Here is a 15,031-nt window from a genome sequence, read left to right as displayed (position 1 = left end):
TACAATGCACAGTATCAGCAACTGTACTGGAAGTCACTGCACAATGATGTATAAAGTTTAAGTCATGTTAAAACTCCCACATATCCAAAAATTCCTCTCATGGATTTAAAATTTTGGAAAGCCCGCTTGAAACTCTTGCTTGAACCTCTTATTATACCTTGGTCTTATTAAGTAGTTTCGGTATAGCCTGATTTCTGGTCTCTGCCCAGATGCATAATTTTTTCAGGTACTTACGAGCTTTACCTTAGCCCTATATCTTGAACTTCCTTTCTATGAAGTAGGTATGATGCATGCTTTTTTAAAAAGAAGATGAAAGGATCACTCTTCAGGTGAACTAACTTCATCAGAGCTCTCCACAATTGTAAAGTATTGTTATGAATTTGAGTTTAGGTTTAGGCATAAGCCACAGGTGTATCTTCAAATTATGTGGAAAGGGTTTTCAGGGGAAAGCTCAGCCCAATTTCTGTTCCAGCACAAAAAGTGAAAACCTATAAATAAAACTAGAGAGGTAGTATATAGTGCATGAGAATACTCATTAAAAAGGTAACTCTATGGTAAATTATTACAGAGGAAAAACAAAAACATATGGACTAAGGAAGAATAGCTGTGATCAACAAAAACAGGTAATATATTATAGGCTTCAACTGATAATTTAAAATGGATCCTCAGCTTTCCAAATCTTATGCAACTTCAATCATGGTCAGCAATGTTTGCTGTTCTAATGTGATTCCTCACTTTCCCGCTGTTTTCCATTTCAGATGCAATTCAGTAGATGTTAATTAACACCTGCAATAGCTAATATATTACCTGGAGGCATTTTCATATCTACTGTTAGCCAGTTGAGAACTAAGCCAGGAATAAACCATAGCTTCCTAGCCTTGCAGGAAAAAATAAACTACTTTTAAATACCCAGTGTAATATCTAGTTGTTGGTTTGTCTCTACCTCAAATGTACAGCAGTGCAAAATGCTGTCCTTGTATATTCTGTACATCTGCCTATTTCATAAATTCTACTTCTCTCTAGCTGTTTCAGGGTCCAGCAAGGAGACTGTTACAGCACTGGTATACCAAGAAAAGAACCCAAGAATAGAGAAGCCAGAAAATATGGGTTTTTTCCTCCTCCTTCTCCTTCTCCACCTTGCAGAGAGGTCTGAACTACAGCATTTTGAAGAAGTACTGTTGGCAGGATTTCCCTTTGAAGTTTACACCATGCTCTTAGACCTGAACCCAATGATGTTAAACAGGACCGGTAAACCAACTCTGATTTTTGGAAACTTCTGTCACTGAAAGCACGTGCCAAGATAAACACAACCCAGAATGCACAGACTATGAATCTCCTTCTCTTTCACCATAAGTCATAGTTCCAGCATCTAGACTAAGGTTCAGTTCTGCTCCTGTTCATACAATTGAGTGGGAATGAGTCCAGCAATGGATCTTTCATTTTCCCTTGGCCACTGAAGTGCTGCCCACTCTTCTGTCACTGGGCAGGCTCTTGTGAGATCAGCAGACTGTTTATCTGCTCAAACATTTACAGACTGAGGATAAAACAAAGACCTGGAAAGCAAAATGTACTTAAGTCAGCAGTGAAAAAAAAAACAAGTGAGTCACCAAAGTTCAAGTGCACAGTATCTCTAATTTTCACTTCAACAGGCATACAAAGGTATGGTTCTTATTTCCAGTGACTGGAAGAGTCATGCTTTTTACCTCCTCAGTGTAAAAGGAACTAGCACAATGAACAGTAACTCTGGATCAGGGGAAAGACCTGAGGCATTGCAAACAGGTAGCAGAAGATTCACAGTACATGCAGGCTTATGTCTGAGAATCAAGCCTATTTTACACATCCCAAAACATCTTATAATCTGGCAACTAATACCCTGAAAAAAACATTCTAACTCATTTTACTCACATGAAACATGATGTTTAGATCTGACGAGGATTACTCACCAGATTAAATTTTTCATTTAAAATCATGCCTTATAGCTATGAAGGAAAGCTATTTGCTATCCTCAAAACATGTATTATCTGATGTTATATTGCTTTATCTAGATAAAATGGGCAGTAAATCAAATTTGTACACTGCAGCTGCTAATCAATATGCTTTAGTTGAAGACTACATCCAAATGCTGATTCTTAGAGCTATTTGTGAATTTCAGATGTGCCATTAAGGATAAAACTGATAAACTACTTCACTACTTCTGATGTCTATAAAATTGAGCAACTTTATCTTGTTTTATTCTGAAATGAAAAATCTCAGTCGGCTGGCCTCCCGTCTTATTTACAATAAATTAGTGATGAAGGGGAAAGGTTTGTTTTTCAAAAGGGTGTAATTATATGGTCTCAAATATCATTCCATAACCAACTGTCTCTCATCCCAGCTTTTGAAAGACATCTTAAAAAAATATCAGGTTTGGGGTTCTTTGCTTTGCCATACCAGGTAGAATCCCAAAACGCAGCAAAATGAGCTACCAGTTTGTATCTGCACTTCAAACAGCTTGTCTTCCACCTAGATATCAGCTGATTAAATGAGCCAAATTAAACATGGGCTTTAAGTGGAGCATCCAGCTGTACTGGCCAGGCCAAGGCCAGGAGTTCTATCCTTCAGATTTTAGCCTTCATACGAGGTTATCTTGCTGATGGACAACATACTTGATATTTCAAGTACAAAATTATCACTGGTGACACTACAGTGTGAAAAGAGAACTAAAAACCCAGAAACATCCTCCTTCAAAATAATAATTAAAAAAACAAACAAACAAAAAAAAAAAAGCAAAAAACCCAAACAGTGAAGATCCCTTTCCTCTCCTAAACAGTAATGCTCCCTCTCCATTAGTTCAGTTCAGTTTAAGTCATACTCTGACATAACACCTAAGGTTAAAAGTCTTGAGGCTGTCAAGGCATTCATTCCAGAGTTTTCAATTCAGGATCATTTTCTGCAGGTGCTCCCTGTAATCTTTGTTGAGGTCCAGACTGACCAGCCTACAATAGTAGGGAATGATTCACCAGGCAAGGACTCAAAGATTTATTTTTAGTTTTGGCAAGAGCAGGAATAACCAAGCATATACTTTGCAAGTTTATTTGAAAAGTTTACTCTATTTGCTAAATATTTATTTTCTGCCTCAAATCTGCAATCCTTAGTATCTGGGATAATATTAAGAAAATTTCACTACAAGTGACTCAGCTGTGGTTCATCTCATCTACTTATTTCCATTTATTTTGTCAATATGTCATTGTTTGCTTTTAAAAATAAACAGCAAGTACTTTCTCAGTCACCCTATTTCCTAAACTTAATTTTTTATGTATGATCTTTATAATGAAGATGAGAAAAATACCTATACTGAGAATGCAGACTGCCTTTTAATAATGCAATGCACAGAAACACACAATCCTTATAACAGAGCAAGCATTCTCCAATACATAAGAAAGTTTGAACTTTCTCCACTTCGAGGATTAAAAAAAAATATTCAAGTGCTCTATAAAACGCTGGCGTTTTTTCTGCATCAGCTTAATTCATTTACATGTGTATGGATTACCTAAGCTTTATCTGATGCTCAGGCAGAGAAACAAGAGGACCATTTCTGTGCTACAGGTTGGTTAGGGCCACAGGACTTCTCCCTCCTAACCATGGTACACAGGTCAGCACTAACCTGAAGATATTGCTGTGTGGCCTGTGCACAGAGGGTGGGGAAAGTGAGACGAGGCAGTCAGCCCATTTTCTCATGGATCTAGTTTTTCAGTGGCTGCTATCAAATTCATTGAAGCAAGGATTTGACTGAGCAGGAAGATAGAATTACGTCTCCTTCCCACAGCTCAAGGTCAGGATAAAGATGGAGGAGGGCTGTGAGGCATTTTATGTGCATTTATTGACTTCATATTATGACTAAATTTCCAAGCTGAAAGTACCGTACACATGGATTAAGACACGGCTAATATTTAGTCACATATTAACCAGCATTGATACTGAATCTGAGGAGCAGCCATCTGAACAGCACACCAGACTTCTCAAATAAAACCCAAACTGGAGATTTCTTGTGTCTAGGTAGAGACTTGCAACTAATAAACCTGAGAAGTTTCCAAAGAGCAAATAGAGGTTCACGGCAGAACAAGGCAGCTTCAAGGTACAGAAAAGAGGAGGGAATTGTATTTTCACAACAGTGAAAGCATTCAAAATGCAGAAAAGCGTCTGCATGAGACATATAAAACACTAGTTGGCATTCGTTCTCCAGCCTCTGGATAGTTCTGAGGATCTGTCCCTCACAGAACTCAGACTAAACCAGACGTAGGAGTAAGAAATGCACCAGTGCAGCATCTGTTTACTTGTTCTTCCATTTTGGACATACAAATACAAGAAAGGTTCTTTGGGCCCTACAATACAAAAATACAGACAGACTATTTTAGCCTGTAATAAACATGAACATGCTGTCTCCTAAAAGGTAGCATGAGAACCCTGGCAGAAAAGCCACCCCTTTCTGCCTCCTTTCACCCCACTCCAGCTAATTGGAGCTGAAGTACAGTTCATCTCTGCCTCCATTCCAAGCTTTTACATTTTCCTCCTTCTCTCTCACACTCTTTTTCCAAGGCTAGGTTTGCTCCAATTTCTTCCCCTCAAGAGAAGGATTTCAGATGCCCCTTGACTAAAGAGGCCTCACTTAAGAAAAGCATCTTTGAGGAGAAACTTTTCAGAGATTGCCCCACAACCCCCCAGCTCTTTGCTTGGTCAGCATGTAGTCAGCAACGTAAAACAGCAGTCCAAACACACTACCTTGCACTTTTACTAAATGAAATTTAAAAAAGCATATATCTAAACACTGGGTGGGAAAAAAGCTTTTATGGAAATAGATTTGATGCTACAGTCCCTTCATCCTTGAGTTCCAGAGTCTGAAGGAGTAGCTGAGGGAAGCACCAGTGAGCACCTCTGTAGCTATGTTGTCTGAGTTTATTGCACAGGAGCTTTCAAAGTATTATTACACACATTGAACCACAGGGCGCTTGCCCAGCATGTAGTGCACCATTTCAGCAATTGTTAGTGACTGGTTTAAACCATATATTCACCTGGATCTCAGTTCTTGTTTCCTTTCCATTCTCTTTTTATTTTTAATTGACCTTAAATGATTAGTTACAACCAAACAAAATCATAACTGCTTAATACCTGACTGCTAGGAAATAATTTTCAGTCCCTACCACTATGTAATATCTCACATTCAGAAAACATTCAAAAACCATTTTAACAATATAAACTCTATTGTAAATGCATTTAAAATAAATAAATCAGTTGTTGCTACATCACCTACTATCAAGAAATGTGAAATCGCTAAGTACTTTTAGCCGCATTTGCTCTGTAAGGCACACCACCAGTACAAATCTGGTTTATATTTACTTTGTCCAAAAATACAGGAGCTGTTAGAGGGAGCTGCTTGAGTTAAAGCACATTATCCTGCTATCAGAAGAAATACTGGGACACTTAACATTGCTTCACAAGCCTTGGACACGGTAAATAGCAAACAACATTTCCAGTGGTGCCCAAGCCTATTCCACATTAGGAGTGCAACCCTGCTTGTGCTCTCCAGGGCTGGTCTCGTCTCCCAAAAGGGTGTTTACATTTTATTACACAATTTCTTCACTGGAACTTCATTATGTCAGTTATCACCAGTTACACAAAAATCATGTATCCCCTGGGTAAATAGTGCGAACTGCTACACAACACAGGCCCCCCCCCCATAACAGAACTATGAGAGACCAGCCTGTGAAAAACCTGCTTATCATTACACAGTAAGAAGAGGGAGAAAACCAGTAAGGTTCTGTCTTTTGCATTATTTAAATGCGATGTGATGTGGGGCATGGGCAAATTCAAGAGCCAGTCCTTCGCAATACCTCTCTTTGGACCCCCACAGGGGAAGGAGGATGGGTTCACGGTGGGCAGGGCAGGAGCACTTAAGGCACCCTCGGAGGTCCTTGGCCCTGAAACTAGATAAGAGCACTTTGTTCCCCCCTTCCTTCGATAAGACAGCATGTGAGATGAAAGCAGCAAAGCTCCTCCTTGGCTTGAAAGCCGAAAGGAGCTGGGTCATAGTCCTGAGAAGTCAGTGTATTGGCTCCTGGCAAGGGCTGGGGGAAGATTCAGAGACCCCCAGTGTCGGCCCTGGGATAGCACCTTTGAATCCGCTCAGTACCACAGTACAGGGAATGGGGTATTTATTTGTGTTTTGTTTTTTTTTTTTTTTTTTTTTTTTTGTTAAGACAATCACATGGTCCCATCATCTAGGGGTTTGGTCTTGGCGGTGTTCATGTAACACAGCACACGATTCCCTCATCTGGCGGAGACGCCGGACTCCCCGCAGCGTCTGGTCGGGGTTGGGGAGGCCGCTGCCACACGCCCTCATGTCGTCCCTGGGACCATGGCCAGCTGCGGGGCAGTCACTGACTCCGGCTACCTGTCCTGCCAGTCCTCCGGCCACCCGTCCAGTGGCAGCTCCTCGGCAAGGTCCTGCTGGGCTACTCGCCCCCCTGGTCGGCATGGCCTGGAGCGCCGCCGCCGTCGAAGACCTCGGGGCCGTCGCCGAGCAGCGAGGTGCGCATCTTCCGCCGCTCCTTGAAGCGGCCCGAGTGGGACACCCGGAGGCTCCGCCGGCTCCCGCCGCCCGTCCCCGCGGCGTCGCCGCTGCCGAAGGGGGGCGGCTGCTCCTCCCGGTCGTCGGGGCTGGGGGGGTCGGCGGGGGTCTCACTGGCGGCGGGGGGCGGCGGGGCTGCCGCCGCTTCCTTGTGCTTCTTCTTGCTGGTCAGCGATTTCCACCAGGGCCCCGCCGAGCCGCCCTTCACGGCGGCGCGGGGAGCGGCGGTGGCCGCAGCGCTGTCCGCCATCTCGGGCTCCTGCGGGAAGGAAGCAGGCGAGGGCGGGTTGGCAGCCGGGCACTGCCACCCCGCTGGGGCGGCGCCGGGACCCCTTTTCCCCAGCAGCGCTGCCCGCCCGGCACCCCGGGAGCGGCCCCGCGGGGAGGGACGGACGGGTCCTGCGCGGGCAGAGTGTTCTGCTCCCCGCACAGCGGCCCCGGAGCGCCGCCCGGCCCCGTGCGCGGCCGGCAGAGCCACGGGAGCCGAGCGGCCGGACCCGCTGCCCAGACTCGCCAACCCCGTCCCCAGAAGTTGACCCAAGGTCCGGTACCTTGGGGCTGCTGCCGCCGCCGCCGCCCCGCGGGACGGGGCCGGGAGCCCGGCGCGACCTGAAGCTCCTGCGATGGGGCGCCGCTCCCTCCCTCCCTCCCTCCTCCCGCCGCCCCGCCAGCTCCTGGCGCTGCAGGTGCGGGAGGCGACACTGACCTGCGGCGCCCGCCGCTGCGGGAGTGCTCCTGCCCCACGGGGAAGCGCAGCCGCCGCCGCAGCAGGGGAGCAGGGAAGGAACGGAGCGATGTGCGGTACAGCGGCAGGTGCCCGCCAGCCCCCCGGCTCGACCCCGTGGGCGGGGCAGCGGCCCGGCCAGCCCCGGGGCCGGGCGGCTCCCGCTCACCTGCCCGGCTCCCGCCGGGGAGGAGGAGCTGGGCCTGGCTCCGTAGGGCGGGGAGGTCGGTGTCCCCTGCCGGAGTGGAGAGGCACGGTAGAACAGGAAAAGGAGGGGGAGCCTAAGCGTAGGTGAGGCAGCACCGTGACCGCGTAATGAAATCCGAGCGTGGACGGCCGCGGTGTTGCCAGTGTGCGTGGCTGAAACAAAATATCACTACTTTTTGTTTGTGCACGTGATGGATGTGCGTGGGCAGGTAGCCTTGAAGAAAATAGAATTGTGTTTAACTGCCCATCTTTAAAAAACGAATGAAACTGTAGGTCAGACCATGCAGTGTGATATTTGTATTTCAGCTAGTTTAGTATTGAGACTTTGAATTTCTTTATGATAATGGATATACGGCCATACGAACAGCTTTACCTGTTTTTATTCATTCAGAAAGGAGAAGAAGATTTGCTCGTGCCACACCGTGTGTTAAAAATGATGATTTGTTCTTTGGAGGACTATGTCATGTAATACGCATTTGATCCACAGTACCCTTCCCATTGGCTACACAATCAGTTACTCAAAGTTGACTATGATGGTGTGGAGGAGTTCATGTATTCAGCCTCATCTTTTCTTGCAGATCAACTTCGACTACTTGCAGCTTCCCTGAAAAGCCCATAAAGATAATTATGGAAATTGGTCAATGCAGGTTACTTAGGGAGAGGAGCCTGGGGCACGCATTTTAGTCTGTATATTGCCCTCTTCAAATCCAAAGGCTTTTGGATAGGAAAGGATGTGCACACACACACTTGAAATACTCCAAACTGTCTATCATACTAACTAACATCAGCAGCAAAATCTTTCTCCTATGGAATAAAACAGTAACCAAAGATGGCCTTTACATTCCCTCCTAACAAGTAAGCAACTAACATTTTCTGAGATGCATAGCACCAGGGCATCAGGCTTTTTTGGGCCAAGGACAGCAACAGACCAATAGGGTCAAGTTTCCCCGTGTGAATATGACCTACTGCTTTGCTCCTCACTTGTAGGGAAAGAGAACATCAGCGTGTCTGCTCATCTTGTGTCTCAGGGAAGTGCCTGGGAAAAAGGGAATTTATGTTGAAATAAAGATAGTTTTTATTTGTAAAAGCCCTTTTCAGAAAAATACTACAAGTTGTTATTTATAGCTTCCACTCTGCAAATAGGCTTATACAAACCATTTATTATTTATTTATATTATTTTGATTATCTGATCTCTGACCTCTGAGCTCACAAAATGCCAAACTTACATCAAATCAGTGTGGTTTTTTTCAGTTAAACCCATTTCAAAGAATCATCCAAAGGAAGAGTTTTGTCCTTTTTGATCCTGTGCTGAAAGCGGGGTCTACTGAAAAGAGAAAGGCAGGTTAGAAAGCTTTGCAAAAGACGTGTGAGCGGGAGGGTGCTGCCTGCATGTGTATGTGGTGGTGCAGGAGGACAGCAAAACCTGCTCTGCTTTTGAAAGCCACAACATGCTGTTCCACAAGATTGTCACTAAGGTTCGTGTTTATATAAAAACAATTCTGAAAGTGCAAATGTATGAGCTCTCCCTTTCTTACTGCAACAGTACTTGTTGCATTCCTTCGGTATGGTTATTTTACAGCATTGATTTAAAAGGGAAAATAAAGTACCCTATTGCCTCTTTCAATGCATGGAAGTTAGATAGTATATTTATTTAATAGGACCGCTGCAGTTAAATTCTGTCCTGTCTTTTCAGGAGGCTGAGAGAAAAAGTAGTGGAGTTTTGTACTCCTAGCTAGGATGGATGTGCAATATTCTGGAAGATGCCCCAGTTCACTGCAAAATAAAACTGTAGGGCCTTTCCTCCATGTTGTAACATGATTCTTTTGTGTACAGTCAGACTGTTCAGAAATAGCCCGGTATTTTCAAGATTTAGATTCTCAAAGACTAATGTCAGCTCTCAAACAATCTTACTTACAATACCTAATCATTACTGCAGTGAATGAAAAGAAAAAAAACAGTGCTTGTTGCAGTTCCCATTGTCCTTTTTCTGAACTTTGCAGACCCTACTGTGCTCTAGTTGAAACTGTGCTCTGGAATTAGATTGCCAAACCACACTCTTATCTAACTGTGTTGAGGGGACCCATCTCTACTGGCAGGAGAGGAGAGGCACTGTCCACTTCAGGCATCAGCCTTCCCAACATCACGGAACCTTTTGGTTTCCAAAACTCTGATATTAAATTCAGTTTTAATTATACCAAGGGAACCCAATGTTGCCCTCAGAAGCATCAAATATGCTAATGAATATTGCTCTCTGATCTCATATTTACCCTCAAACCCCAGAGCACCCAGCAAATACACTGGACATTTGAAACTTGGGCTTCTCAAATGCTAACCTTAAGGCCAAGGACATTTCCAAGCCAAATGTAGAAAAGAACATATTGCACTGGCACCTATAAGGAACAAACCTCTGCTTTGGTCCATACTTCCAGAAATATTCAATGTTTGGCTCTTCAAGATTCAATTCTTCTAAACTCTTAGCCCTGCCCTGACATAAAACTAAGCAATTGGCTCATAGAAAATTGCAACACTGCTACCTGCTGCCACAGGTTGGCCCCTTAGCATTCAGGAGGTCTTGGGACTCTTAGATCCCAGAGCCTAAATATCACATCAATTTAAACCAAGGGACCTCTGTGCACAGGAAAAAACCATACAAAGAAATGGTTCCCATCTGCATCAGGCGGTCTACTCAGAAGAAGCCATCAATAACATTAGCTCTTCCAGATTTAGATTTTCAAGTACTAGCAGTATCTCAAATCTTAGCCTTACGTTAATAATCACAGGAAGGACTCCAACGATATTACAACAGGGAAGAACATTTTTCATGTTGATATCAGCTTGCTGCTCAAGACTGTCAAACTGCAGTATCCATTCCCAGGCTATGTCTGTCCTGCCAAAAAAACCCCAAAACCAATCAAGCTGGGACATAGGTTTGAACCCAGCTGCTACTGAATTTAGCCTATTAGTGGCGACTCACCGGCACAATTTTGAATTTTGGCCTCTGTCAGTGCATGTGCACTGGTCAGCATGGTTTCAAGGCAGTGAGAGCAAAGGATTCTGCCCTTTGGAAGTGTTTGAGAGTGCAAAGCCTGTTGTAATTAAGCTGGACAACTATGGGGGGGACCAAACTTGTGTAGTTTCATCCATTCTGCCAAAGGGCAGAATCCTTTGCTCTCACCAGCTTGGTTGGAATGGTCTGCAGGGCTCAGAACTGGACACAGTACTTGAGGTGTGGCCTCACCAGTGCTGAGTACTGGGGGGGGAAGGATCACTTCCCTGATCCTCCTGGCCACACTGTTCCTAATACAGGCCAGGATGCCATTGGCCTTCTTGGCCACCTGGGCACACTGCTGGCTCATGTTCAGCTTCCTGTCAATCCAGACTCCAAACTCCCTTTCTGCCTGGCTGCTCTCCAGCCACTCTCCACACTCCAGCCTGTAGCGCTGCAGGGGGTTGTTGTGGCCAAAGTGCAGGACCCAACACTTGGCCTTGTTGAACCTCATCCCGCTGGAATCAGCCCAACTCTCCAATCTGTCCAGGTCCCTCTGCAGAGCCCTCCTTACGACATCCTGCAATAATCTATGTCCTTCAGGCTTTGAACTCCCAGTCCTGGCTCTAGCTGTAGCATCAGTGTAATTATATCCAGAATACCATGCCTTCAGAGAAAGATAATGTAAAGTATGGCCCCCATTGAATGTGCAAGCCCTAGAGCGTTCAGTAATAATCATAGTTCCCTAAGGTTCAGATTTTGGAGTCTTAACCATTATCTTTACTTTAATCAGGGAATTAATCTCTACAGCTAAAGAATATGAAGGGTATTGATGCTCTCATTCTTATCTCCATGAGCCCTATAGTCTCTCCATTCCCTTTAGATAGCTGTAGGGGACATAGCAGTGTAATTTTGCTTTGAAGATCCAGTTAGATGGCATTCTTGTGTGTTTGTGAATTACCTTCCTACTCAGAGTTTTCCTGGTTTCAGTCTCTAGTTATCGGCAGGGGGTTTGTTGGCACTGGAATCTTCTTCCTTCCTTCATTGCAGACTTTGACTCTGTACTAGTCCATAAAGAAATAAGAAGGTGTCCAGACAGTCCTGCAGCTTGTGCCTTTGAGCAAGTTTTGGGGAGAGTACAGCATTGAGGCAAAATGTCACAGTTTCTCCAGCTACTGCCAGTTTAAGGAACTTGAACAGCTAGAGAAATGCCCACTTGTAGACCCTTCCTCCCAGCCCCACCTCTTTTTATGCCCTCTCCAGCCTCTTCTCAGACAGCAGGGCAGCACAACCCAGCCCTTAGCAGGATCAGGCTCTGATCAGTACTCTGTGTGAGGGAGCATGATACTGGCAGCTGCTGAAGAGGCTGTCACTGTCTACATCTCCATGTGGGAAGAAAGGGGAGAGAGCAGCTGCCTAGCTGGGTTCGGAAAACACTCTCCCTCCAGACATGTGAGTCCAGGAAGGGCCTTGTGCAAGCACAGTTAATCATTTCACAGTGTATCATTTGCACAGATGTGCACTGTGCAGTGTTTGAGCTTATTATAAATCACACAGTTGCTCCATGTGCTCTGCAAACCAATCTCAGTACCTACCTTCACTTTTGCCTCTTCACAATGGGATTTAAGACTCCCCATCTCTGGAACTGTTCAAGGTCGGGTTGGACAGGGCTCTGAGCAACCTGACCTGGTTGAAGATGTCTCTGCTCATTGCAGGGAGTTTGGCATACATAATTTTCCAACCCAAACTACTCTATGATTCTGTGGTTCAGCCCAGCTATTTATTACCCCAGGCATTCCCAGCACCTCGCTAAGATCTCACTAAGACCAGAGTTTAGCCTAATACCACACTTGCAATCTCTCCTCCCTCCTGTTTACTGAATTTGACAGTAATACACAGCTCAGGTCTTTCAAAAACTTTGTTTCAAAAGAGATCCCAAACCTGATACCTTCCTTCCCAGAGTCTTAGGCCAAGTGCCCCTGAAGCACTGTCTCCATCAATTAAGCTCAAATGTTGTGTGAGCTTTGAGAATGCTAAGTGTGGAGGAGTGTAGTCTTACCTCTTCTTTGGAAATAAAATGGATGTGGTACCAATTCACCCTGCTTTGTGCTCTGTTAGACCCACTCTGTAGCTTAAACTGACACTGAGAGGAGAGCTGAGCACAAAGCTCTGTCTCCTTTGTAACTTCATTTTTTTTTTTAAAGTACACTTTGTTTCTCTTTTTTTTTTTTTTCCCCTGTAAATTCTTCTCCTTCCTCAGTAACTGTTCCACAGTACTTTGGAAAGCTATCATCTTACAATCCATTAACATGACTTGATGTAATGTTTTACTGATCGTGGCTGGTTTATGGAAGTTGTCTCATGCCAGCAGCTGTGAGGGGGGTACAGAGTGGCACCCACTACACCAGAAGATGGGGCTAGCTAATGGCATATGGGAATCAGGAGTGGATGGCTGCAGGAGGGGACTGCTACTTCACCAAAGACCTTCTCCAACAGCTGGAGTGGAACAAGGCTTCTGCTGAACACCTGGCTGCAGGCAGACACTGGTATCTCACCTGCTTCCAGAGGGGCAGAACTGTGCTCCACTCAGGATGAAATGACCCAGCAGGGAATTTACATCAGCTCAAACACAGCGTCATGAAGCATTTTTCAAATGAGCCTTGCTGCTCCCTAGTAGTGCCTCATGTGAGATAAGCCATTGTGCTCTTGCTTAATCCTTTGAAGAGAAGGGAAGGATTTGGTGTAATCTGGTCAAGCCCATTTTTTTTCTGTATATTGGAGTACTGGTTTCCATTAACGGTAATTACGAATTTTTCTACTGTCTTAGCAGTCAGTTTTGCAGAGGAAAGTCTGCTGCCTTTTTACTTCCTCCAGTGGTGAATCTGAAACAGCAATGATCCGATCCCAGCGGTGCAGCTCAGCCCCAGCTGCAGCGGGGATGGACACCGTAACTCTGACATAGGAGATGAAGCAGGCACAGCACCAGGTGGCACTAATGAGGTGCGGAGGGGACAGGGTCCTTTTACCTCCATGCTCAATATGCCTCTGAGGGTGCTGGATGTCAGGTGATCACTTAGCCAAGTGAAACACGGACAGTTCTCTACGTATTTGTGTTTTAAGATGCAGAATCATATTCCCTCTGTCCAACAGATTAGAACTTCTGCTCTCCAGACACTAAGCATATGAGTCTTTCTAAGGACACTGCCTTGTACTGTCATCAAATCCTTAAGATGGGACATGTGTTGAAGACTCCAGACAGTGAGACATGCTAAAGCTACCAGTGTGCTGCCCTAAAAAAATAACTCATTACTGAACTGACCAGAAAAAAAAAATCATTGTTAGTCAAATGTCTGTGTTCAAGAGAGTGGAAAAGTGCTTTGATGGCCTTGATTCTTGGATACTGATTGGATTGATATTCTGATTTGTTGCTTCCTTGAAGTTTTGCACAGAGGGTGGTTCAGGGTGTTCTCAGAAAATAAATGTTTGCATGGGCTTGGCTGTGGTATGGGCATCCAAGTGCCAACCTGAAAACTGCTGACACTCAGTAAAACTGTTCTAAATTTTTGAGTAGGAAAGTTTCCAGCAATGTCAGGATGGTAATTAGCGATTGATTTTCACTTGGCAGCTTGCCATGTAGTCAGTGACAGACACCAGAACTCTTTTAACACATTTAATGGGATTTTTCCTTCCATTTACACTATCATAAATTACAAAGCATATTTCACTTCACAAAATAAAACCATTTCCAGATCATTTTTATGACAGTATTAAGTAGTACATAACCTACAACAAATAGTCCTGTAGAAGACAGGAGGATCTATGGAAGTATTGGGAACTCAGACTATTTAGCATTTGTTCTGCAACCTGGATTAATCTATCTAGCCCTTAGTTATTTCTCTAGAAGACAACAAATTTACAATCATACCCTCTACCTCCCTTCATTATCATAGTTACAGATATTTTTCAGTTTGAATAGAAACATGCTCCCTGAAATAATTCAGGAAACTGCATCACTGAGTTACCAAGCATATGATACAAATGATCAAGATGAGGGAGTATTAGAATTTTTTTTTTATTGAAAACTGAGTTTGGTAGTAAAGTATGTTGATTTTCTATGCTTGAAGAAACATCTCATGCTGAGAAACAGTTTTAACATTAGGAATAAGTTGCAGTTAGACTATGAACTCTGTAGGTCAATGTTTGTGAGGGGAGAAAAATATTAAAATTTGGTAATAATTAAATTTACCAGCTCCCACATGTCCTACATATTCTGTCTTTTTTCTTTTTTTTTTTTTTTTTTTTTTTTTTTTTTTTTTAAACAAACCATCAGGAAACACATTCAAGATAAATACCTACATTTTTAGCAGATTTACTGTACATTTATAAATACAGAAACATGACAAAACATAACTCAATTTTTACAGAAAAACCAAATCCTTCATTATTCACCCAAAAAAGTGCTGACTTTTCAACAAGGCCAGAAAATATCCAGTGTCCCAGCATCACTTA

At 44.1% G+C, this 15,031-nt stretch overlaps 1 protein-coding gene across 1 annotated transcript; it reads right to left on the bottom strand.

Annotated features, from left to right (window-relative positions):
• Positions 1–4,805: 4,805 nt before the first annotated feature.
• On the bottom strand, positions 4,806–6,863 carry PRR15 (proline rich 15). Its single transcript, XM_027880047.1, has one exon. It carries the CDS (start codon positions 6,852–6,854, stop codon positions 6,489–6,491), a length of 366 nt encoding a protein of 121 aa, XP_027735848.1. The 5' UTR covers positions 6,855–6,863; the 3' UTR covers positions 4,806–6,488.
• Between the last annotated feature and the right edge of the window lie 8,168 nt (positions 6,864–15,031).

The sequence above is a fragment of the Empidonax traillii genome, unplaced genomic scaffold, assembly GCF_003031625.1.
Source record: "Empidonax traillii isolate 1590-97213 ecotype Southwest subspecies unplaced genomic scaffold, ASM303162v1 scaffold64:size1360303, whole genome shotgun sequence".
NCBI lineage: Eukaryota > Metazoa > Chordata > Aves > Passeriformes > Tyrannidae > Empidonax > Empidonax traillii.
The sequence above is the reverse complement of the archived record's forward strand: the minus strand, read 5'-3'. Positions and strand labels throughout refer to the sequence as shown.

What these genes read in the sequence shown, in the direction of transcription:
- PRR15 (XM_027880047.1), bottom strand. Translation starts at nt 6,854, where the DNA reads ATGGCGGACAGCGCTGCGGCCACCGCCGCTCCCCGCGCCGCCGTGAAG.